The 27179-nt window shown below is 43.3% G+C and overlaps 1 protein-coding gene across 5 annotated transcripts in view; it reads right to left on the bottom strand.

The window, feature by feature from the left end:
* The window catches only part of LOC133459969 (rap1 GTPase-activating protein 2-like), a 42261-nt gene that overhangs the window by 11372 nt on the left and 3710 nt on the right, over positions 1–27179 (bottom strand). For 3 of the 5 annotated variants that reach the window (XM_061740413.1, XM_061740411.1, XM_061740408.1), the window contains exons 2-15: positions 22655–22690; positions 9684–9768; positions 9369–9404; positions 8913–8960; positions 6692–6724; positions 6320–6583; positions 4722–4825; positions 4450–4528; positions 3868–3921; positions 3700–3783; positions 3505–3605; positions 3215–3344; positions 2761–2916; positions 1105–1176 (exon numbers count right to left, since the gene is read on the bottom strand). In XM_061740413.1, coding sequence (XP_061596397.1) covers positions 1105–1176; positions 2761–2916; positions 3215–3344; positions 3505–3605; positions 3700–3783; positions 3868–3921; positions 4450–4528; positions 4722–4825; positions 6320–6583; positions 6692–6724; positions 8913–8960; positions 9369–9404; positions 9684–9768; positions 22655–22690 — 1282 coding nt within the window. The remainder of the gene's footprint in view (positions 1–1104; positions 1177–2760; positions 2917–3214; positions 3345–3504; positions 3606–3699; positions 3784–3867; positions 3922–4449; positions 4529–4721; positions 4826–6319; positions 6584–6691; positions 6725–8912; positions 8961–9368; positions 9405–9683; positions 9769–22654; positions 22691–27179) is intronic. The other 2 variants (XM_061740410.1, XM_061740412.1) reach the window with 2 other exon arrangements.

The raw sequence follows: 27179 nt of genomic DNA on the forward strand, positions 1-27179 counted from the left end.
AGTTCTTGTTTGACGTTCCTGGTTCCCATCTGCCCTGATCGTCTGTACCTGTGTCTCGTTGACCCTTGTGTATATCTGGTCTTGTCTTTCCTTGCTCCCTGCTGGTCCATACTGTTTTGTCCTCCGTGTGCCATGTCATGTTTTTCTGGTTTTGTCAAGTTTGGGTTCTTGTTTTGATTTTGGATCCTGCGTTGCAGGGTTTTTAGTTTAAATAAATCATCATTTTTGGAACTCCTGTCTTCTGATCTCCTGCATCTGGGTCCTCACATACCACTGACAATATCTGTGTTTGTACTCTCTCTGTCCTTTATCCTTTCTTCCCTAGCTCTCTTTTCCTGCTCTACCTGGCTGTTGTGTATGTAATAATTGATTAGGGGTCATGTTCTGGGTCTTTGGAAAGATCCTAGATACAACTTGTATTGTATTAGATGCCAAATAGATAAAATTGAATTGAATTTCAGATATCGGTGCTGACACGACATTGGAAACGAGGACTGATTCAGTCTGAATAAGTGTAACTTAGTTAATTATAATGTAAATTATAATGAGCTAAGCTACACGTGTGTTCCAGGATCAACTGTTACAGAAAGTCCAGAAAGCGGTGACGTGTCAGGTCTTAAATCAACCCAGGCGGGTTTCCACCACACCATTCTTCATTGATCCACACCTGTTTATATGAACTCGATCGTCTTCTTGAGCACTGCGTTCTTCACCAACCGGCCTCGTCTTTTGTTCACACAAGGAGATCTCAGTCCAGACTGTTCTTCACGTGGTTTCTCGGTGGCGGATCTGGGCACCCCTTTAACTTCCTGAACTGGACTTGAATGTGGTCTTAGCTGCACTAACTTTGTGATCCTCTCCGTTCCTTGAAGTCGATTTGGACAAAAATGCTGCTAAATGTGACGTTCCAACACGCTCTCAGGTTTGTTTGTTCATTTGATCGTTCAAAAATGAATGTTTTTGGTATGTCAGGTGGCCTGTGGGAAAAAGTGTTTCTATTGTAGCTTTGAAAATGATTCCATCCGTACACAATCCGTATACAAGTATAAAAATGATTTCACACGTAGTGATAAACTTTTAAACTCCAGCAATCATCCACCTCACCCTCTTGAAGATGGCTGGATTAGGAAGGGGCGGGCCAAACGGTGGGACGTCTTCTCTTGCTGTGACGGACACCTGTCAGTCAGAACATTTGACATTCTTAAAATCTTTTTCTCTTTAAGGTTTAAAATAAGCTCACGTATTGTGCTGAAATGAACTCCAGGGACCAGAGTTGAAACCCACTCTGGAAATGTCTCGTCATCGATGAAATTTATCACGGCGATTTACATAAATTGGTTGGAGGGAATAAACGAGTCTGAATGAGTTGTGGTTTCGTCAGCTTCTCCATGTTTTCTGTTTCCGCCCACTGTCACCACATGCTTGTTCGGGACGGCAGAATGAATCGAACCAAAGACATCTGTTCGTTTGTGTAGCTAGGCTGCTTTTTAAGAACTGGTGAACTGGATTACACTTGTTTAAACTCAAATATAATGGTATTGAACTGGACTGTATTTAGTTTGATTAAACTGGAATTAATTCAATTGAATCTGAACATTGTTAGACTGAATTTGTTGTCGTTCATTGGCACTTAAAGAATTGGAATAAAATTGGACCAACATTAATTAGATCATAATGGTTTAAATAGCTACATTTAGGGCTGCTCAGTGGTGCAGTGGGTTAAGCAAGTGGCTCATATACTGAGGCTACAGTCCTCCTGCAGTGGTCGCAGGTTTAAATCCTGGCCTGTGCACCTTTGCTGCATGTCATCCCCATTCTCTCTCTCTACCCCCTTCCTGTCTGCAACTTGAATAAAGGGCCACTAGAGCCACAAAAACATCTTTTAAAAATAAATAAATAGCTGCATTAAATTGATTTATGTGGAATTATTTGGACTGAATTGGATTACGATAGAAATGAACTTGAAAGCATTTGAGTTAATTTAGTCGGAATTACTTCTATTGAATTCTGTTATTATGGCATCAAACTGGACTGTACTTGGTTCGAGTAAACTGGAATGAAGTGAACTGAAATTGAGTGATATGGATTATAGTTGGATTGAACTGGATTTATTTAAAGGAATTAGATGATCATGGGACTGAGTAGGGCTCGACTGATTTGGAATTAACAGGATTGAACCGGAATTCAAAAGGACTTGAATTGGATTGTATTTATTTAGATTATTATGGGATTAAATTGCTTAGTTTAATGAACTTGGAATAGATGTGATTTAAATTTACTCAAACTGGGTTGTATTTTCCTGAACTGATTTTTGTATTTAATTTTATTACAAGGCGAATAAAATGAACTGTAATAGGATTTAACTGGAGGGTTAAATTGAATTGGATTTGTATTTGACTTTATTTAGCTGAATTTAGTTGAATTGTTTAGATTAGAAATTAATTTTAATTATTAATTTGAACTGGAATTAACTTTTGGTTTCTTCTTCTAAATTAAATATGTTTTATTGATTTGTTTTCAGCTGATTTTTGGTCTCCAGTTTTCCTGCCATCTGCTGCTGTTACCCGTTCACTTTCTGGCACTTGGGTCCCATTTTTCTTGGGTCTGAGTTAGTTTTTCTACATCTTCCAGATAAACAGTGATTTGCCCAGTGAAGCTGGTAATGACTTGTGCTCCCTGCGGTCTTATTTACTTATTTATTTGCTTGCTTTTGCTGATCGGTGGCTCTGAAGCACATGGAGCGGCGGCTCGTCTCTGTACCTTGTAGGAGGTTTGGTCGGAGCAGGGATCCTCCACCTGCACCGCAACGAAGGCGTGGAGGAAGTTGGAGGCGATCATGTCCGGGACGAAGGGCGTGGCCTCCTCCTGAAACACCACGGCGACAATGTCGTTGCCTATGTGACGCTTCCTCTGCAGCTGAGGGACATCATGCAGAAGACAGTCAGTACCTTCCTCGCTAGATGCGGTCGTGTCAGCTGAGATGCTCTCTGTCATATGTGTTTGTCATCGGCTTTCTGCTCGTCATGGAAACATATTGAAGCAGAGTGCTTAAGTCCAAACCTCAGTCCTTCCCTCATCATGTTGTCTGTAACGCACTGGGTCGTGTTTTCTACTTGAGTTATGTGCTGTGGTGTAACGGTGAGTCATGCTATGCTTCTTGTAACATATTGAGACATTTATTTGACTTCTGTAACATCCTGAATCACGTTCCTACCTGCTGTGCGTCTCCCTCGGTGAAGGGCAGCTTGGTGGACACGTGGAACATGATTTCCTGCTGTCTGTGGATGGTGTACACGGACTGAGACCCCGTCTGACCGTGCGACACGTCCAGACCTCCACGAAACCTGCACAGAGGCAGCAGCCACCATTTTGAGCTGAAAACCTCCTGTGACTGGATAAACCCGATCCAGTGGCGTTTCCATCAGAAATGCAGTTGAAATAAACACCTCCCACTCAGAAAACGCCCACCAGGCAACTGAAAGTGCGCCATGCTCTGATTCTCACCCCTTGAAGTCCTGCAGCTCCACCGTGTCTCCGAGCAGCTGCAGGAACTCCGTGAAGGCCGGCGTCTCCTCGTTGTTGGTGAATAGCTCCTCCTCAGACACCTGGCCAACAGGTGACAGCACTTCAGCTACCCTGCTGCTCACAAACACCCACATCACCAGCGTGGAAGTGCAGAGTCACACGGTCGGCTCGTACCTGCCCAAACCTTTGGTGCACCACTCCAAACTTGAAGGTGTTGTTCACCTCATGCTCGTCATAGCTCACAATCAGCTGAGATGCCTGCAGGGAGACAGAGTCAGTCTGGGTCTTGTCTTCTGTTGTCCAGCTGAAAAATCCCAGTCGCGCTGATGTGCATGAACTCACCTTCGGGTAGAGGACAGGGCTGAACCGTAGACCGGCCGCTTCATCGCACAGCAGCTGCAGGAGAAACGTTGGAGATACGCTCACGCTGTGCATCAGCCTTTATGTTCATATGAATAATCAAGATAATATTTATTACTCTGAAGGTTTTCATAAAATGTCTCAAAAATCAAAAGTTTATTTAAAATTAAAGTGGCCATATTCTCGGACCTTTTTAATTCAGTTTTATGTATATATTTTATGTGTCTGTTACAAGTTGTCTCCAGGTGGTTTCCAGAGACCCAGAACATGACCCCGATCAATTATTACATAAACAACGGCAAAAAAAACTCCCATTTAAGAGGGAAGAAACCTGAATCAGGACCTAGATCATAAGGGGAGAGGGGGATTTCTGCTGAAGACCAGCTGGGTAAAGCAGGAAATGAGAGAGAGGATGAAAAACAGAGAGTTTTTCAAAATGTGTAGTAGTAGTAGTTATGTAATTGTATCTGTAGCTGAACCAAAGTTTCACCACATTAAAAAGTGAAAAGTCTCCTGGTAAAACGGAAGCAGGAAGTAAGAACAGAAAGCTGCAGGGAGTCGCACCTTTGCCAGCTCCGGTACGCTCGGTATGTCCGGCAGTTCTGTTAGCGATAACCTGTGGTAGACGCTTTTCAGCCGAGACCTGACGAAAAAATGAGAGATGGACTGGAAAGTCTGTTTCTACTAAAACAACAACAAAAGACACAAAAGACAAGATTTCTATACAAATGGTTTGTTTTAGGTTTAAGGTGCTTCTACACTGACTTAGATCTGTTCATATTTGACAGCAATCAGCTCAGATTACTGGTTCATGTGTGAGTTTACATGTAGAATACCTGATGATCACATGAAGGAACTCCTGCTCCTTCTCCTCCTCGTGTCTCACTGACAGCAGCAGGTTTCCCAGACTGCTGGCCGAGCAGGAAAAGTTCAAGTGCTCCTGAAAGACGAAGTATGAGCCACATCAGAGAAAATATGAAACTAACATAACTACAGTCAAACGTTTGGACAACATTAGCCAGGGTTAAGTCAAAGTTAATAAACGTTGATTCTGGTGTTCCTCAAGGTTCTGTGCTGGGACCATTACTTTTCCCTCTATACGTACTTCCATTAACTGCTATTATTAGACAGCAGTGCCTGAACTTCTATGAAGATGATACTCAGCTTTATCTGTCCATGAGCCCAGATGAAACTAGCAAGCTAGTTGGTCTCCAAACATGTCTTAATGACTGCTAATTTTCTTCAAATAAACCCATATCAGATTGACTTTGTTGTGTTTAGACCTGAGTTCTTCAGAAAAAGACTGTCTGTAACCATGCATGGTATTACGTTGACATCTAGTACTAAACATCCTCATTTCAAATGTTGCTAACAAAACATCTAAACCAAATTCTTCCAGAGTGGCACTGAGAGATCCCATCACTAGGTTTGCCACTTGAAAAGCAGCTTCAGGCTGTTTTTTTCTCCAGCAAAACTTAGAAGTAGTACAAACAGTGAACTGGGTCCACAGATCCTTGTCAGTAAAATGATTTGTGCAAGTGAAAAGACTCACATTGACCTGCAGGTGACGTTATGATACCCTGGTTTACATTTTGAATCATATTTGAATAACTCTATGGGCTAGGAAAATAAATGCTTTTGCTCCTCAAAAGGTCCAGTCTTTTTGGGACTATCCATCTTGAGACTATGCTGAAAGAAACTACTGTTTCCAAACTTTCTTTTTTAAAATAGTAACTAATTATTTTTATCGGTATATTCCAAACTGGTTTCGTATTTGGTGATCCTATTGTCCAAACTTGCGAAAAACTTGGAATAGTATTGTGGATGGGTACAGCATCTCATCAATAGGGGGCACTTCAACTCACATATGCCAATATCTAAAGAACCGGTTCAGATAAAAATCTCAGATTTGGTATAATTATGCAAGACATCAGTTATGGGCGGAGAACTGCAGAGCTGCTCAAACCCTGATGATCACCACTTGCTTGGTGGTCATGTTTGCTCAGGATGGAGGATCGCCCTAAAGTTAAGATTCGATAAAATCTGTTGGGTTCCTGAGCTTGCCTGGGTGTTTGTTTTCTTTTTAAAATAATTCATATTATAAGAACTTGAAATCTGAAGTCTGTTGGAAGGAATTGGTTCATCTGAATTACAGTAAATTGGACAGACTTGAACGTTTTTTTGGTGTAATGTGTCCTGAGATTACTCTTCATGGAAACTTGGTGAAATCCAAATAAAAAAAAAGAAATGGATTTTATGGAGTTGTGAATGCCTAGTAACGGTCGCTTCATCAAGGGGTGATAATTAGCCCTAACCGTGACCCACACTCGGCCTTTTTTAATCCTACACACAACCAGTAAGGGGCACTTAAGATCACCCAAAATTACATATCAAATGTCTCTAACTGACCACAGACAAATAATAACTTTCTCACCATTCCCAGGAAGTGCTTCCGGTACGCCCGTGCTGCCTCATTGATCTCCTCCAGCTGGTACCCATAATCCCCTGGGGTTGCATCTTCTCCCCCCTCTCTTCCCCCAGGTCTTCCCCGCTCCTCCCCCTCCTCCTCATCCTCACCTCTGCTCTCTAGAGAGGTAGGAGGAGGCGCAGGAGGTGGTGGAACCTCAGGCTCCTCAATCCAGTAACCTCCGAACTGCGGCAGGATAACCTGAGGATACGGACCTCCCCTCTGCAACACCTGAAACAGACACACAAGTGTATTTCCATCATGGCTGAGTAATTCACACTGACTCACATTCACGCTTTGGTGGATGAGGAGTTTGTTTACAAGATTCTATAGTCTCACCTCCTCGATCCTCGGATAAGGAATGTAGTCGTCCTGAAACAGATGGAGAAGTCACATGACACGTGTACATGACAATACTGACAGGACACCTGATTCAGCCATAAACAATCCATAAATTATCCAATAAACATCCATAAACGATCCACACACGATCCATAAACATTCACAAACAGCCAATAAACATCCACAAACATCCATACATCATCCAAAAATGACACATAAACATCCATAAATGATCCATAAACACCCATAAACAATCCACAAATGATCCAATAAACATCCACAAATGATCCATAAACATCCACAAATGATCCACAAATGATCCATAAATGGCCAATAAATTATCCATAAACATCCAAAAACAACCAATAAACATCCACAAACATCCATAAACAATCCAAAAATAATCCATAAACATCCATCAATGATCCATCAATGATCCATAAATGATCCATAAACCTCCATAAATGATCCATAAATATCCACAGATGATGAAAACTAATGGAAGATGGATACAAACATGTGAGCCCAGACCCATATGGGGTCACTGTGGGCAGAAACCTGAGCACATGTGGTACCCAATGCTGGTCTTAAATGTGGGGGGTGTACTCTGGATCTCAGACAGGGCAGAAGTTGAAGAACCCAAATTCTCAGTCCACACCAGGTATCGGTGAACCCTCTGAGGCAGTGGTTACCAAACTTTTTTTGCCAGGCCCCCCTTTTGTACGTAACAGAATTTTCGAGCCCCCCAACACAGACACATTTGCATTCAAATGCGACTGCGACACATATGTTCATATATTGAAAATATGTGCGAAAAAACTGTCCATCTCTGTAAAAATAGATTTTCAACCTGACCAGCTCACAGATATTGAAACAACAACAATACAACACATCTTTTCAGTGATGTGAGTGGGCTTGCTTCATGTGTGCAACACATTTCTTTTTTTTCCTTTTTACTGTACAATACAGTATGCATTACTTTCAACATATTTTTTTTCCAAAAATAACCAGCTCCCTGAGGAAAAAAAACAGCAGCAACAGCTAAACAAATAATCAAAATTTCAACAATTGCTCTGCAAACATGTCAGCTTTAATCCCCACACCTTTTCAGTGAGTGGGGTGGGCTTGCTTCATGTTACAGATCCCCCCCTATTTCCTGTCTCTCTCTAACTGCACATATGTATTGAAGGCAAAATCTTAAAGAAATAACAAATTAAAAAAAAAATATATATATTATTATTTTTTTTAAATTAATCTACCTTCCAACCTTGTCGCGCCCCCCCTGCAATAGCGCCGCCCCCCCCTAGGGGGCTCGCCCCCCAGTTTGGAAACCACTGCTCTGAGGGATTCCTACAGAAATCTGTCACCGATTTTCATAGACTGTAAAAGAATAACTGGTCAAACCTTCTGTGATGTCATCAACAGAGTTCTGAAGAGAGATTTGAGCTTCTTTTTTACTTCTACAGCACACTGCCGTGTCGTAAATGTGCCGACGACAACTCAGCTAGCTATTAGCTGGAACTGTCACCAATCAAAACACCAACCCATAATAATAAAAACTTTACTGATTTATATGATGTTACTGGATGTGGTGAAAATAAATTCCTCTGTACAGTTGTCATGGATGTGAAATCTAACCAAAACGTTTTTGTTCCAGGCTAAATTTGTTTATTTCTGCTGTAATTCGAACATTTTAACATGAAAAACAATGGAGATAAACTCACTGTTGGATCTAGACCCTAGTGGTTGGTAGAGGGACTGCCTTCTGGGGGCTTCTGTGTTGGCCTAAAAAACCAAACAAGAGACTCCCCCTTCATTGAAGCAGGGAGCAGCTGTGGTCTGTGGGCCCGTCCACAGTAATCCTACATGGGAACCCAAATCCAGAGTTGTCATCAATGTTGGTGGTGTGGGTTAGTTATGGGGAAACTCCACTGTGCATGGACTGGTCTACTGTCCTGGGTGTGACAGCACTGCCCACAACCCCCACAGGCCCGCATGGGCATATCTGCTGGGGGAATACCCTCGCTCTGTCTCTCAGAGGCTAAGATGGTGGGAGGAATGACTCGCTTATTTGGTCTTTGAATGAAAACCCTCTGTGATAAATGTTTGAGTCGTTTGAGAGACCAGTTCTGGTTCTGGTTCCGTAGGAACATGAGATGAAATGAAACTGTGGATGATATGAAGATGGACGTGAGGACGGACAAATGGACAGACGTGCCTTCTGTCTCTGAGGAATCGTCTTCATCTCAGCAGCTTCAGGCACCTGCTGCACCGACGTCGGGAACAGAAGACAGTTCTTAGAGGTTTCAGATCCTCTGCATCCAGTTTCTTACTGAAGCTTCAAAACGACTCGCAAACAAGAACGATTGTGGGGGGAGGAAGTTCAGCAGTCCATTAATACACACTTGGTGTGCACTGAGCAACTGACGAACAACAATATGAAGCCAAAAAGAAAAAAAATAAGGATGTGGGCAATCCTAAGTACCCCCTTACTGATTCCATGGTGAAATACAACAATGTCATTAAGAAGAATGGACCAAAAGAATCCTCCACAACACTGACATACTTCAGGCTGCTGCTGCTGCTGCTAGATGTGGATCTACAATCATGGTGGTACTTTGTATTGCCCACACGTTCTTTTTTCTTTATGCAAAACAAATAATTAAATCCTCACCTCCATCTTGTCCATCGCGTCGAAGAAATGAGCCGACTGCAGAAAGACCAACAAATACATGTCAGTGACGGCTTTTTAGCGTTTTTCTGCTTTTTCATTTTAACCTGAAAAAGGTGACGTCTTCTTTAGTCTGAGCAGCAGACACACTAACAGGAAATTACTGAACTCGTGGCTCATACGTGACTTGTTCGTCATGTCTAGATGTCTAGGGCCCTGATTCTGATGGGCCAAACATGGACCAGGCCGACCTTAACTGAATCAAATCCCTGCAATACAACACACAATACACAATCAGCAGAAGCACGGTAGTGGTACCTTCATGGTGGGGGGTGCGGTCCGGGGAGGGGAGGGGGGGCAATCTGATGATGCAACATTGGGGATGGTCAGGTGGTCATGTTTGCTGGAAGACACACAGAAATCAATCAATCACTAGATCAGTCAGTCACTCAATCAATCACATCTGTAACAGTAATCAATCAGTGATCATCAGATGGGCGGAGTTCAGACTCTTCAAAGTTACATCTGTCAAAGAAAAGGATACCGACACACACAGAGTTCAACCAACCAGAAGAACTGTTTGATGACTCGTATTTTAGAGTAAATATTGACGACTCGTGGTTTGACCTGAAAAGTGGGGACTTGTTATCGTTGATGACTTGTGGCCTTGACATGAAAACACCCATGACGACTCTGGGGCGGGTGGGGGTTGCACCTGCCAGGAGAGTTTATATCGCGTCCTCATCGGCCATCGTCATGCTACGAAGCGGTTAGTTTGTAGCAACTCAGCTTCGCTAAATGCAGCAGTTATTCCTCATTTTGCCACCAAAACAACATCTGAACTGAAATATTCCACTGCACACGTCTGCAGCTCATCCGGCATCGGCTGAACGAGTTGGTTGCCACAGCTAACGTTGATTGTCATACAGTGGGTTCAGTGGGTTTCCTAGGGAATGTGGCGCGAGCAGTCCGTGGAAAAAAAGGCTTCACAACGGCTCGAAACCTGTGGGAGATGTCACGGATACGTCATCCACTTGTTTCCACTGTTTAAGTAACAGTGGTCGAACAGGGAGCTGTGAGACTGTAGTTTTATGGGATTTGACCATAACAGGCTTTCATTTGGTAATAAGAAGTAATAAAAAGACTTTGTCTAAAAAGACAAAGAGAGGTTTGCATCAGGATTTAACAATATTGATGTGTCATACTTGAATTTGAATTTATATACCAGATGCTTTTCAGTCAAGAGCTGTACCTGGGTAAGACCTGGGTAAGACTCTGGACTCTGATTACAGCAGGAGATGTGAGGATGAAATATTCATCGGAAATGTTCAACGAGGTGTATGTAAACACAACTGGACGAAGATCTGCACATTTTCTCCAGGTTTCTGTCTCCAGCGCTTCATGTTTCTGTTAGATATCTCAGACAAAAACTAAACTCAGTCCAACTTCATATCAGAAAGACAGACGACATTAATCCATGATGTTGAGAAAATGCTTTGGGGGCGGGGTTCAGGCAAAAGCTTAGCTGAGCAGCCTGAAGCAGCAATCATCACTGAAGCCTGCTCACCAGGGCTAACCATGGGACGTAATTAATACAATGGATTGACAGTTGGTTCAGCCAATGGCTAGCCGTTATCACTTCCGTTATGTGGAAGTGATAACGTTAGTGCTACCGCGCTTAGCCAAGACACCATGCATTTGTAGGAACTCAGCGTCGGCTAAACGCAACGGTCAGTTTTGACTTCACTGTCATGTTAAACAGTTTATTCGGCTGTAAACATCTTGAGGGCAGCTCTGCAGATATTTCGATGGGGTTCGGCTGAAGGAGCAGGGAATCAAGACTAACTTTGATCAACATACAGTGGGCGTCTTCCAGCCCCCGGGTCTCCCACTCAGAAGGCGCGCCGATTTTTTCCAGTGGCCAACCGCGGTACTGCAACCAAAAATCCCATGCGGCCCAGAAAGCTTTTTTCCCATAGACCGCAATAATAAAAGAGAAGCCTCTAAAACTGTTCACAGGACACCTCCAGCTGTAATCCCCGGCAATTACTAATCTTTGTATTCTATATTTTTAAGTCATGGACTTTATATCCGTCAAAAATGTTTTATAACGGCCAGAAAAGTAAAAGAAAAGTATCTTTCTGGGCGTGACGTCACGGCTGACGTCACAGCCGTGTCCGTGCATTCCACGGATGTTTTATATTAATATATATTATATAATTATATTATATTAATACATTAATAATATATGTAATGCTATACATGTAATAATATACATTAATTAATATATTATATTAATACATATTATATTAATATTCGCGTCATTGCCCCGGGGCATGATGGGAGGCCCCAGAGCATCATGGGAGGTGACTCAACTGCGCATGCTCCATGGGCCGCATAATGCGGAAGTAAACCCGGAAGTCAGAGATTTTTTCAGTGTATGCGCTGAGTGAGCAAAATGCATTGAAATGAATGGGCGGCCATTTTCAATTTCCCATCCAGTTCTATAATACATCCATGGCGTCTTCCCATCAGCTTCTTGAGCAACATGGCTGCTCCCCCAAAATTGGTTTTAAAACCGCTCCTCAGACACCTGTGGTCATGTGACCGAATGCTTCATCCATTGTTTTATAACGTCTGAGCGCTGGAGGAGCTGCTGGCAAACCTTTGACGACTCACCTTTGGAACCAGCTCCTAGTGGGCGGTAGAGGAACCGCAACTTTCAGTACTTCTTAGTTTGACACAACCTACAACTTAAATGGTTGGAGCTTGATGACATCACAGAAAGGCTTGTCCAGCTCTTTTTATACAGTCTGTGTCGCAACCTCCAAAACAGCCACTCGGTTCTGATTGGTAAACCCCTGTAGCCAGATCAGGCCCCGCCCACCATTCAATGTTGAAGCTGCTGAAATCTGTAATTCAAAGAAGGCAATTAATCGGAGGAGACGCTAATATGGGACACGTCGACTAAAATACAATTACAAACATCTGCAAAGCTGGTTTTTCAGTGTTTCCGTCTAAAGCTCCATCAGCACCGAGGAAGACTGGAGGGAAACTGTTTTTCTTCTGCACTAATGTCCTGCTGAGAACAAATTCCTGGTACCCTCCAGGTTGCTGTTGACCCCGTCTCACTCCTCCTCCTCTGTGTCTTCTATGAATACAAATTAATTTCACTGAGCTGGCATTTCCACTGAAAAATAGAAACCCGTAGCCGCCGGGGGGGTCAGTGGTCCTGCAGCCGCCCGGTGACCTCACACGACTGTGAGACACAAAGGAAGGGATGTTACATAAATATCCGTGAAAGACAACGAGTCAAAGGAGGAGAGAACAGCTCCGTCTTTAAGATCTCTTGAATTCAAAAAGTCAAGTGATGTGAAACGACAGTAGATGAAGCGATAATAGCTAATAATAGATGATGATAGCCCGAGGGGAGGAAGGCAGCAGCGGGGGAGAGGAATCAATCATGAAAGAACCCTAAAACCATCGCTGATGTCTTTCTCTCTTGACGTTGCGTTGATGTACACCTGAATGTGCCAGAACATCTGTTGATGATGATCAAAACTCGCTCTCCTAAATCCTAGTGAACCCTTCTATAGTTTCATTGGAAATCATATTATTTCTGTCAGTATACAAACAAATACTCTGTCTGTTTAGTAATTGGTGCAACACTCGGGTCTGAATGTGTCGAGGGAAGTCAACCCAGAGACGGTGGCATCGCGTCCTCATTGTGAGTCCCGAGAGAGCAATTTGAGTGTCCAGGAGCGAAGAGAAAGGTCAAAAACAAACGACAAGACAACGACAAGAGAGAAAAGACGGGACATGAAACCTGCTGAGAGAGAAAAGGTCACAGCACGGAGCTGTGAGAGTGTGTGTGTGTGTGTGTGTGTGTGTGTGTTCTTGTTTGTGTACCGGATGAGGACACTGGTATTAGTCAGGTACAGAAAAATTCCCAGTTTTGATTTCCATAGTTAGATTTCACACCCATGACAACTGTACAGGTTTTAATTTTTATGTACTTCACCAGGTAAAATTGTATTAAATTGTAAATTTAAGGCCAGCCGTTTTCACTTTAACCGCTTAATGTTTCACACCGTATTGACTTCTGAGCTCTAAAGAATACAGGCTTAACAGAGCACATTGTTCTCATTTTAAGGATAATATGACTTAACTGCACTATGAGACCCCTGTGGCTGGTTTTGAGTTGGGTTTGAGAGTGAAGCTTAGAAGAGCAGCAAATTGAACGTTTTTTAATGAGGGTATACCTGAGGAAACCAGCTGGGTGGTTTTGAGTCACTGTTAGAGCAGCTGGGTGACCCACTCGAGCCACTTTCACCTTGGATCCTATTGAGCCTTCCAGGTTGACTGATTGGACCGCGAGAGAAACGTGTGAAAGTAAACCTTGTAAGTGGGGGAGTCACATTATTAGCCTGCGCTGGCGTCTTTGTGGCCGAGCCTGCAATTGTTGTTTTTCTTATTTTTTCCTTTTTGTCATAATTGCAATCCTCTGAACATATTTCATCATAACATCATAACTACATTGATCAATTCATGATACCTGAAATTTTCTTCATAAAGATGAACATGACCTTATGAATAATGTCCAACGAACCTTCTTGATTGCTGTAAATATCAAACATATTAGTGTTTCACATATTTGTATAGAATTGTTTTAACTGTGTGGCAAAAATCTAAATTATTAAACTGTAGTTATGGCTCTGTTGGTAAAGGTTAAGTTTAGCGTTGAAGTTAAGGGTTTTCAGAAATGTCCCCATGAGGATAGCTCCACAAACACGTGTGTGAGAGATGATGTAATCTGCTGTGACGTGCAGCTGTCAGAGGAGATAACGAGCCAGCTGAGAGTCAGATCAGAAAAAAACTGAAACAACTGTTTTAATACATCTCTTGCCCAAACACATATCTATCCCTACAAGGGAAATAGTCGCAGCCGAACACAAACAGTAACCCCTAACCTTAACTATCACTGGTTGATACCTCATCTTAACCTTCATTTGACAGCTCATCTCCAACTGCAACCAAGAACCAGGAAAAGACTGCGGTTTGTATCAAAGGAACTGGACAAACCCGTCCGTGACGTCCCCGTTAGGTTTCTGGAGACTGGTCGCCCTCCTGGCAGGAAATGACTCCACCCAATCACTGGTTAATCACTGGTTAATATCTGGTTAATGACTGGTTAATCACTGGTTAGGTCCCTTCAGTAGTTTACTGAGTTGAACTGAGTTTAAATTGTTTTGCAACGCTCCGGGAGATTTTGACTGCAATTTTTGACAGAAATCATCTGAACAGGACAGAATATCTCTGGGGTCGGACCAGATGAGTTCCGGCTTTGCTGCGCGGAGTCGGGATTTTTATCTGTCAACCCGACCTGAGACGTGTCTTTGCTAAACGGCTTTGGCACGTTCCAGGGTAGTTCTAGCGGCGTGTAACACCACGGCGGCTCCACCAGCAGCAGCTGTCACTTATCATTTTGATGTCAGCTGCTGGTAGCAACTGTCACACCGTTGGATCGACTCGCTCTGCTTTACAGTTAGAACTCGCCACAAACTGTTTTGTCTCTGGTTGAGATCGCACCGAGGAAATAACTGATGATCGCTTGCGTCCTCTGGGTTGCAGCTTCTCCACAATCACACGCTCGTTTATGTGACAGTAAAACATCCGCTGCGATCATGAAAACAGACTGATATTGGATCCTTTTAGCCGTAAACTGAAGCCGAAGGACTTCCAGGGTTAAATTTAACTTTTAATGAACCACTTTGATGTTCTCTGAGAGCCCAGCAGGCGTTTCTGCCTCTGAAAAAACTCACTAATGCATTTTCATGATTTTACAAGCTCCAATTTTACCTGCAGCCACATGAGCCAAGTCCTCCGAGGATAAAAAAAAAAAGGATAAAAATCCCAAAGCGTGTGTTCAAGCTCGGTAACACACCATGATGGGGGGCAAATGCTTACATGCAGTTGTGGAGTTTCAGGTTCCTGTTTCTGCTCTTCAGGAAGCACTTCTCTTTTAAAGGTTGTTTGTGGCTCTAATGGCCTTTATTTTGAAAGTGGCTGAACAGGGAACTTAGGTAGAGAGAGGGGAAGACACGCAGTAAAGAGCAACAGGCCCAGGATTTGAACCTGCGCTGCCTGCACGAGAGCGATTGCACCTATAGGCGCGTTTCCACTAGCAGGAGTTCAGGGTAAATCTGACGGACAGAAACCACTACAGGGCCAACCGTCTCATCAGGCCCTTCAGCCGGCGTGTTTCCACTACACCATAGTGTCACGATCAAGAAGCTTTGATTGAAAAAATAGCCCAGCCGACCACCAGGTGGCAGTAATGCACATTTTTAGCAGTTCGCGAATAGATCCCGCGCCAGGTAGCCCTTCTTGGCCAAAAAAAGGGGCCCTCTCCTACTACCTGGATGTTTTTTTCCCCCATAAAGGTTCCTGAAGGCCACATTACAGTGCCGTTCATGGTAACGGCCCGGCCACAAAAATCTACCCAGAACTCCCACTGGTGGAAACAACCCTTATATGGCGTACCCGCTCGACTGACTGAGTTATCCAGGACACAGGCATCACACTTTAAACTGACCAGAGGAGCTCCAGATTTATTTTTTCAAGAAATAGACCTGGATCACTTGTGGTGTTTGAGTCCCTGGAGTCACTGCAGGCCTTCAAGCTGCAAGATTGAGTCTAACCAGGACAGTGGCAGCTCCTCTACTGACCACCAGGGTTGCAAAAGTGACGTCACAACGTTTGTATCTTGTCCATGAGCACACTGCAGGTTCTTGCCAAACCCCCACTGTATGTTTCCCGTAGAACTGCTGGAGGTCTCAGAGGGTGCGTTTCTGTTAGCGGGGGTTCTGAGTAGTTTTTTCTGGGCCAGATCGTTAATGTGTACCTCCATTACCACGAACAACCCTGCAAAAGTCACCTTCGGGAACCTTTGCAGGAGGGAAGGTTCCTGTAATGGGGAGATACTCGGATTTGATTATAGGAACTTCCTGGTGGGAGAAGGAGTAGCTTTTTCTGTCTTTCTTGTTTGATAATTGACAAGGGATGTAATCTGATTACTCATTCACCCGTCCTAAAACCACAGTTACCCGAGTTAATGTAAAAATGATGAAGAAAAGAGAGCAAACCAGGTTTAAACTTTCACCTTCCAAAAGAGCACATGAGCCTTCAACTGCGTAGAAAAGAGGAATCCCTGTCCGCAAGCACCCGCTGCACAAACTCTCCGTGACATAACTCACAATGGTTTCTGAAGAGTACTATCTTTTCTTGTTTTTGACACATCAAGGGTACTGCAGCGTGCCATGTTGCAAATGTGTAGATGGAGCAGAAGCGCTGGAGGCTGGTTGGAAAACGCCCACCTTATGTCAATTACTTTTTAATATTTAGGCTTGGCGAAGTTAGTTTATGCTAAGCTATGATGCTTATTCATATTGGTTTACATTCATTCTGATCAAATCTGTTCAAGCATCCTGATTTTTTACGTGTCTGAAACGACATCTGAAACGAGGACCAGCAGAGCTCTGCTGGTCCTCGCGGTAGCTCGGGGGCTCTAGCCTTAAGGCTATTCTGGGCTTGTTTACGTCAGGTTCTGGTAGACTTCTACTTGGAAGGGTCCTGAAGGGATCCTACATGGGTTCATGGTTCCTTCAGCCAATTCCAGAGGAGCTCCAGAGCTGGACCTCTGGTTTCCAATGTCGTTTCTGTGGATGCATCATAACTGTCCGCTATGTTCAGCTGACACAGAGTTAGCGCAAGCCGCTTCATCTAAGCTTCGTCCTCTGATCCTTACCGACTAACCCACAACCAGCCACAGTGGTCTGATCATGAAATTAACAACCCAAAAGCACATATTCTCCATAAAATATTAATTACTTTGCTCTATTATTTCTTAAGTAATTCACAGCTCACAAGTCAGTACAGTACTTTGTGCTATGTAGCAGCGGTAATAACATCCCGTTTAGTCCTATATCTAGTGTTGGTTTTCACACAAGAGGTAAATAAATGAGGATTAAAGGAGGCAACACTAATATGTGCACATACATGTTGGTTGTTTATTCAGAGCTTTGCTTCACCCAGCAGCTCTAATACATGCCACCGCCTGCGGGGGGCGCCACTGCGACTCAGCTCTACGTTATCCTCCCGCTCATGCTGGTTGTTTCATTATCACACACTCACAGCTCCGGGCTCATGCTGCTCTTCATGAAAATAAACAAAAATATGTGTGTGCTGCTTTTTTCAGACACACGTGTCTCCGGACTCCCGCAGGGACATCCTCTGCATTCAAACAGCCCCCACTTCACTTATCTGTCCGCGTTGGAAGGTTATTATATTTATCAAATGAGTCATGGCCGTTAACACTGGCGTAAGAAAGAGAAAGCAACAACAAAAACATGACAGGAGAGACGATGCTGGCTTCGGTTCCGAGACAGACGGACCGTCTGGCTGATTCCAACACACATCTACACACACACACACACACACATTCTGGTGCAAACCCAGGAGGAGACCTGGACTTTAAGGTACTTTCTGGGGACTCTGACCTGAACCCAATCACTGAGTCAGGCAGAACTGTGAAGGTCGTCTCCATAAATGCCCTCCATCCCGACTCACACATGCAAACGCACACACACATGCACACCCACACACAAGCATCAGTGCACGTTGAGGATGATTTGGAAGAGGTAAAAGTTTGTAATTTTTATGAAGTGTAACTGTATTTTCTGTGTTGTTTGTTTTTCTGTCTGACATCCCGATGAAATAAAACCCCACTGTGAGTGTAAAAATGTATGGCACTAAAAAACAAAGTCTGAATTTGAAATGTTCTCCATTGAAATTAGCACCTTTTCTCCAGCAAAACTGTCTTCTAACACTGATTTCATGTGTTTACACATGCACACTAACCAATATTCAGAATAAAGAGCATTCAACCTGTCTTCATTGAACACCTGAATGCATCGTGGCTCAGACGTCTCCTAAATGCATCAATCATGGGGAGAGGAAGCGCAAACAGCAACACAAACACACAGAAGTAGACTGATGGAAATGTCGGACTCACCACTGCTCGTGCGGCATTGTTGCGTTGCCGTCGGTTACTGAGCATCTCACTAAAAATGTACCACCCCCGACCCCACCCCCTCCTCCTTCTCCTCCTCCTCTCCTTCCTCTCTCCGTAACGTCAGAGACCGTCAGGATTACGGCGCCTTAATCGCTCGGAGAGCGCGGCAGATGGAAGAATAACGGGAGACTGACAGGAAACGATGGAGGACAGAAGAGAGGGAGGAGGATGCTGCAGTCAGTCGTGGTGGTTATGGTACCGATATATGACGGATCCAAATGATCTGATTTATGAAAAAAAAAACATCTGTGACGACACATAATACCGATACTAGAGCTGCAGGTCCTGCAGTGAGTCGGTCGTTGACTTCCATGTTAACAGTTTTAGTCTCCATAGTTGGATTTTACATCCATGACGACTGTACGGAGGTTTTTTATGTACCTCATGAGGTAAAATTATACAAAGTCATAAATGTCTGTTTAATTAGGGGTGTGGACTTTTGATTGGCAGCCAGCACAGCTAATAGCTAGCTGTCATCCCATTAGCTACTTAGCACTGTATTAACCTCCGAGCTGTAAATAGAGACCAAACAGAACATAACCATTCATATATATATATATATATATATATATATATATATATATATATATATATATATATATATATATATATATATATAAAAAGAATACTGTATAAGGTCATATATTATCTGGATCCTAGGTTAACATAAGCTAAGTTAGCCAACCTAAAAATGGATAACGGTAAGAGAAGGTGGGCGTGTGCCAGCTTTGCATGTCTGGCCGCTCAGAACCCAGGACAAGAGGCTTCAAAAGCTCTTCAGAAACCTGCAGGTGACCTCATGGAGGGTTTTTCTGCTCAGATCATGGGTCTGAACCTGAAGAAACCAAAGTGGAAACGTCTCTGATGTCCTCTGACAGAGATGCTGAAGATGAATAGACTCGTCTGACGGACAGATGAATCAGCGCGAACAGCTGGAGGGAACATTACATGTTCACCTTCCCAACGGACGCAAACGGGTGTCACATGTCAGCTCCATCTCCAGTCAGGAGATCAAGAGCAGAGAATTCAGTTACCATGGAGACCACGGTTACACCACAGACTTCAGGAGAAGAACTGGACAAACCATTGGTTCCCATCAAACGCAGAAGAAACTCTTTCCTCATACTGCATGGTAGCATGTTGTAAAAGTTTGGAACAACCTGGAATTTGTTGCTTTATTTCATTTTACCTGATGAGAACTACCCGTACAGTTGTCATGGAAACCAAAACAGTTTTTACCCAGAATGTAAATGTGTTTATCCCTGCTGCAAAGTTGGACATTTTAACCCGGAGGTCAAAAGATCCAGACCCTAGAGGTCGGTAGAGGGACTGCAGGTCTGGATCCAGACCCTGGTGGTCAGTAGAGGAACTGCAACTTTTTATTTTTTGGCTTCATATTTTTGGCTTGTGTTGGCTTCGAGCCGGGAGTATAATTCCGATTCAGATTCAGAATACTTTATTAGTCCCAAAGGGCAATTCATTTCTACAGTCGGCCTGTCCATAGCAACAAAACACAATACACCAAACAGCCAATATCCACGATCACATCAGCAACAACAACCACAACCAGTGACAGCACAGCAGAGTAGGATGCAAATACTTCATGGTTCACAGTTTACAGTAGTTCATGGCAAGATAACTCCATGATTAATTGTGCATTTAGCAGCCTTATGGCAGATGGAATAAAATAATTTGCATAGCGGTTTGTTTTCCACAGCGGCACATAATACCGCTGACCTGAGGGCATAATTACAAAGAGACTGGCCAGAGCATGATCAGGGTGGGATAGTATCCTGTCTGCTTTCTGCACCACCCGTGCTTTCCAGAGAGAGCAGAGGTCTTTCAGCTGGACTCCGGTAATTTTAGAGCAAACTCTGATAATGTCATTCAGACACTTCTTGTCTTTCATAGATAGACCACCAAACCACCATATAAAAGAAAATGTTAAAAGACTCTCAATAAAAGATTGATAAAAGGTACACAAGATGTTTCTGCTGATACCAGCAGATGGATCCTTTGGTTTGCTCGCTTTACAATGCCGTCAGTGTTTTCATTGAATTTCAATTGTGAGTCAAACACAGTGCCCAAGTATTTCTACGTTTGTACTATTTGTACCTCTTCATTGTGAATAGTGCTCGGTTTGGGGTCGACACTAGATTTCCTGAAATCTATAATAATTTCTTTGGTTTTTGATACATTTAGGTCAAGGGAGCTATCTTCACACCATTTGATAAATTCAGGGAGGACACAACCGTTATTTGATTGGTGGCCCTGAAGAAGAGACAGTAAGACTGTGTCATCTGAAAACTTGACAAGACAGCTGTTTTCTTGAGAAGATCTGCAACTGTCTGTGTAAAGAATAAAAAGGACACAGCCCTGGGGGGAGCCTGTGTTTGACAGTAGGGCAGAGGACATGCGCCCATTCACAAAGACCTGCTGCAGTCTGTTTGTTAAAAAGTTTAAAATCATCAATAACATCTGATCCGGTAGCATAAAATGAGATGATAGCCTTTCAATTAAAGTATGAGGCTGCATCTTGTTAAAAGCAGAGCTAAAATCAGCAAATAAAAGTCTGGCATGGGATTTAGGTTGTTCGAGGTGCTTGTACAATCTATCTAAAATGAAGAGCTTTGCATCCTCCACACCTCTACCCGCCTGATAGGCAAACTGTAATGGGTCCAGTTTGTCAGAAGTTAATGAAATAATTTTTTCTTTTAGGATTTTTTCGAAGCTTTTCATTACCAAAGAGGTCAGTGCTATTGGCCTGTATTCAGTTAGTTCCTGGAGGTTTTTTGATTTGGGGATAGGAATTATGGTTGATTTTTTCCATGTATAATAACCATTTGTGGCACACAAAGCCACAGTTCTTCATATATTGTTAGCTTTATACAGGAACGCGGTGCATGGAGTGCTGCTTGGGTATTGCAAAAAAGTGTATCCCTCAGGTGCTCTTCAGTCGGGGAGATCCTTAAGATGTAGTAGACAGAGAACTGAGGCACTCGTGAGGGTAAAATTAATTAAAATGCCTTTATTGTTTCAGCCAAACTGGTCTTCGTCAGGACTGACTTCTGTCCTGACGAAGGCCAGTTTGGCTGAAACGCGTAGACACGCTTTTAATAGATTAGCCATGCACCAATAAAGGCATTTTAATTAATCTTACCCTCACGAGTGCCTCAGTTCTCTGTCTACTATATTGTTAGCTTTATGTTGTTGGGTGTGTCAGGAGAGGAGATCCAGTCTGAGAAGATGAGTCTTCAAGAGGTTTTTGAAGCTGGGGAGTGACTCCCCACTCTGAAAGCATTCAGCAGCTCACTACGCCATCGTGAAACCATAAGTGAAATGAGTTTGGACTGATACTGCCTTGCAGGGATGGCAGAACCAGATGGTGCTTCTGAACAAAGTAGTCCTGAAGCAGACCTATAGACTGAGGGATCCTGATCTTGATTCTGGCAACATGGTGAAGCCAGAAGAGGTCAGTAGAGGGCGACATTCAACCTTTTTATGGGAAAAAAACACCCGATGAACCACCTAGTTCAATAGTCTTTGCGTCTGGACTTTGACCAGGTAATTCCAGAACCTTGACTCTTGATTTTGCTGAAATGTTGTTTGGTTTTCTCCAAACATGGTTCTGGACATGAAGACCATTCGTCTCCACTTTGTTCCAGAGGTCTGCTGGTTTCATCCTCAGTCTTACTTCCATGCCCTTTTTTAGACAGAAGAGGTTTTCATCCACCTCTGAGAAGACCGACTAGGGTCTTCCTTGTTTTTCACTTGTCAATAATGTTTAAACCTCCATATAATCTGGAGATGGTTTTATTGATGTGGAACTACAGTTCCTTCTCTTAGACCATTGCTGATGTCCTTACTTCTTGGCATTGTGTTATCAGACCAGAAAATATCAGGTTTTCTAGAGATCTGCACATCTGCTGATGATCAGATAATCCAGGGCTGATGAATAGCAGCATCCAGCAACAATTTACCATCTTAAATCCCGTGGAGATGCTAAGAAGACACTATTACTTATGATGGCTGTGGAGTTCAAACAGTTCATGCAGCTGCCCATATGTGTTTCCATCTGTTGTTGTTGTCTTGTCGAAGCAAGCTGCAGCAGGTCTGAGTGATTCGGGATTGGCGTTGCATCTGTGTTGGTACTCACCGAGCTCTCAGAGCGCTGACTGTCGACTTATCAATCCTGCAGAGAACAGAGAGAGGACATGCTGTTAGCACATGCTGCGCTCCACGCTCTGATAACAGGGGGAACATTACAGCATCACCGAGGCGCACAAGGAGCTGCAGAAGCACATTCTCTATTAACCTCAGTAACCTGAGTGTGCGATGGAGGCAGACGTAATCGCACAGGTTCACGGCAATAAAACAGCGGTTTATTAAGCTCTGGAGCTCCACTATATCACACAAGTGCTTCTGGACTGAAAGGCTCAGAGCTCCATAAAACACAGCTGAAGGAAAACAGCACTGACTTCTTCAGATGATCTTCTGAAGATAGTTTTTTTATCCCCAAAATGTTATAAAATTGTGACAAATCTAGATAACCTCCCTAAGAAGGCTTTACAAACAATACATAGGCCAAATTAGATGCAGTTTCTGAGATTTAGGAAAAGGGACAACCACCCGCCTGGCAGGCCAGAGCAACGGCCTCCAGTGTCCACATGATGATGCAGAGATGGTTCAAAAAACAATCCTGCAACCACAGACTGTAGTAGAAGAACTGGACAAGCCCCCCTGTCACCCGAAGAGTCCTGGAAACCTTAACTTCAGAACCAGGAGTCTTCGAACAACCATGGAATAAACTCAGCCAAACTCAGCCAAGAACTGAAGCAACGTCTAAGCATGAGACGTTGAAAAGAAAAGGCTCAGACTGATTATTATTGGGGATTATCAGGGGATGATGATCTGAGGTGAACTTGAACGAGTGACTTTAATGCTGTAAGTAGGATTGCAAATATGAGTATGAGACTGTATATTTGTGTACAGGTGTGTGGGTGTGTGGGTGTGTGGGTGTGGATAAGTCATGGTGCATTGGGAGGTAGTTGGATCTCCTTCGCTTTTCCCCATCCTTCTGTGTTCCACTCTGGTTTCACTGTTGTTTGGGTTTGAGTTCCCTCAGTGTTTCACATTTGGTGCCCCTTGGCGGCGGGGCAGGGTTTTTGGGATTCTTGTGCACTTTAGGGACTTTGTGTTGGACGCCGCGCTGGTATGGGTGTCCAGGCCCTTGGTGGTGATGCTCAAGTACTTCCCGTCGCTCTTCCTTGCTGCCTGGGTGTTCCCAGGGTGCACTGTGTATGTGTGCGTGAATGTGTATGAGGACATGAAGGTGTATGTGGGTGTGGAACAGCAGGTCTGGATCCAGACCGTAGTGATTAATAAAAGCTCTGCAGCTTCTCTGAATTCCTCATCCAAGAACCAATATTCAAACCCACCAAGATGGCTGCAGAAGTATAAACGAAACCTCAGCCAATCACCAGCGTTCTTACTCCCCTGCAGACTTACTACGTACTACAATTTTCCTCTAAGATGCCTACTTGGCTGGTTATTGCTCCGCCTATATAATATGTGTCCTTTCTCTGACTGATCATACGTCTATCCAGTGGCGTCCTACATCTGTTGGTACTGCCCCCTGGAAATCAAAGTCTAATCCAGAGGGACCAGGCTGATTCTTTGTGTCAAAGAGGAAAACGGTTCTGATGGCCAGTAATGGGCAACCTCATCCAAGAATCCATGGACTCAGCTTTCTCTCTAGAAGACGTGTTGGTAGGATTGAGAAGATACTGTGATTACTCCTTCTACTTTCTGACAATAAACCCAGAACATACCAAAACCCCAACGAAAAAACTCCAGGCTGGAAGTCGATAAGCAATCCCACTCCAGCTTGAGGCCTCCTGCCATGAGCCACTCCAGAGTGGTCCGGGTCCAGAATGGATGTAAGCTCAGGTCATGTTAGTGTTGAAAGCTACATTTTAATCTTCAGCTTTCCAGCAAACATCTGAAGGTTAGTGGTACTTGGACTTGTTCATAATCTCTTTCACCTTGACTGAAGCCCCAGTTCCTGCTGAAGAAAAGCAACCAACCAAAGCATCACTGGCACCACCATGCTTCACCATGGATATGGTGTTCTTTTAGTGATACAACTCTTTTGGTATTTTTGTTTGAAAACTTAGATCGACTTTGTCAAAAGAGGCCTTCATCTTGCAACCCCACCTAAGCACCCAGACATATGGAAAACTATGGAGATTGTTGTCCCAGGACACAACCAGGACTTGCAAGAAATTCCTGTAGCTCCTTCAGTGTTGCTGCAGGTCTCTCGGCAGCTTCCCTCACACTTGGGAAGACAAAGAGCTGTTACTGTCATCCCAATTAATTTTACTTCTTAATGACTATCTTCACTGTGATCCATGGTATTTCAAATGCGGTGGAAACTTTTAAACACTTTTTGTATGCACAAGGTCAGGTTCCTTCACCACCATAAAGGTGACGGTCAATAACCCACCCAACCCACCTGACCTATAAGGACCCTCCTGCAGGTGATGAGCCTACAGAAAGGAGTCTTCTTCAGAGAAAAGGTCTAAATGGATTTGATAGATTTACTTTTTAACTCACCTGGAATCATAAACAAATCAGCCTGATATTAGAGGGTGGGGAGGGGAGGAACAATGTAGAAGTAGGAAGTGAGTAAGCATCAACGTTGACGGTAAAAGCCTGTCCGTATGATGACTCGGTGAAAATTCAGCTCCCGTGGGTCATAAATAACTCAACCATGCTTCTAAATCTGCTCACAGTCAGATCACATGGATACAAAGACAGTCGGCAGTCTGGAAACTCACCACCTTGTTTCCAGGGCAACAGAAATTATAACGCTAAATAAATGTGATTAAAATCGAATGTTTAGGGGCTCCTGCTGACTGGGTTGGTTGAGCCGGCGCATGTGGAGGCTATCGCCTCAATCCACACAGTCTAGGTTCAGATCCCACAAAACAAAAACACAATCTACAATATCTATAATCTGTATTTATCCAAATAATTTGGGAAACGGACTACATGGAACTGTGATAATTGTATGTTTTGCTGTAATGGCGCCATCTTCGCGAGAACGTAATGCTAAAATAGACTGTATAACTATATGCGTTAATAAAGTAGAGTTTCTTTCATCTTATCCTGTAACTGGGTGCGGTACACATGGCTTGTACTCAGTTAGCTGTATCTTTATCACGAAGGTGCTTCGTTGTCGACATATTTGTGCGATCGTACTTTGCATTACCGTAATCTTGCAATGTTTTGTGCCAGAGTTTCATGGTCAACGTGTGGTTATTACGGTGGTTTTGCTTGCGTTGTTACTGTAAGCTGGGGAATTTGTCCCCCGGGTCTCGAAAAACACACAGATGCTTCAAAGAGTCAAGATTAAATAATATTAATAATATTTTACCTTTGCTAAAACAAACAGCAACATCTTAGTTGAGCTAGATATTTTAGCTAGGCTAATTTTTAGATAAGCAGAGCCGAAACCAGTATACTAGCAGCTTATTAGAAATACTAGGTTTATCTAGTAAAGCGACTGGTGAGAACAAATTCAGTATTTCTAGCAGTTAAAACCTTACTAGCATTTAGTTTACATTATTAAGACCTACAACTTTCAGCAGTTATCTTGCCTTTCTCTGAGAAGATCCCTGTTCAGCTGTGTCTTATCTCCGTTAAAAGCAAAGTTCATCCTTCAATTGTCACGTTCTAGTAGACTGAGTCTCTGGCAAACTGCTTTCATTTTAAGCATTTTCTAAAACATTTCTGACAGAAACATCTAAAATGAGGCTGGATAGATGAAAATGATCAGTGAATGTAAAGTGAAGCTAGTTAGCGTCATAGCTAAGCATGTGTTAAGCTACAATGGCTAGTCTGTGGTAGCTGATGTAAAGTGGATGAGTTCCAGCTGACTGCTGGGTTTGTTCGTTTGACCTGTTCGCCCGTTTCTGGATGAGCTGGGGGTGGTGGGCGAAGTCAGCTCCTGCAAGGTGGCGTCCACCATAGCCCCCAGACTTCACAGAAGGGTTTGTCCAGTTTACCAATTTTACCAAAATCTTCTTGATGTTAATCAAAGTTATCCTATTCTATCCAGAAAAGAGTTTTTTATATATATTATTTTTTTCTAAATTATTTTGTTGCTCTTTTTGGTTTTGAAAACCGTTTAAAATCACTGTCAACATGAACAGATATGTATTGCTCCAATTTCTAAAAGAGTTAAAGTGAAAGTGAGCGGTGCAGTTAGAGGAAGAAGAGGATGAGAGGAGGGTTTCATCTGAACAGCTCCTGAATCTGCCCTCCAGCTGCTCCTGCATTATTAAACACAACAACTGTATTAGCCGGCTTGGTCTAAACTCTGGGAGGATGGAGGGATGATGAAGAAGCTGCAGTCTGTGAGGGCGAGGAGGATAAATGGAGGAATAAAGCTTGGTTTAGAGGAGCAAAATACGTGTAAGAAGAAAAAACAGAGCAAGCAGCACTGTAGAGAAGGAGAGGCTGCCAGAAGGAAACAAGGAGCCACTGGCTCACTGGACCAACACAGACCCACCGGCCCATTGGACCAATCAGAAACCTGATTGGTCCAATGTTTTTGTTTAAATGATACTCTTGAATCCAGAATTCAAGTGTGCTGATATAATCTTCAGCCCACATGC

The sequence above is a fragment of the Cololabis saira genome, chromosome 14 (genome assembly GCF_033807715.1).
Source record: "Cololabis saira isolate AMF1-May2022 chromosome 14, fColSai1.1, whole genome shotgun sequence".
Classification (NCBI taxonomy): Eukaryota; Metazoa; Chordata; class Actinopteri; order Beloniformes; family Belonidae; genus Cololabis; species Cololabis saira.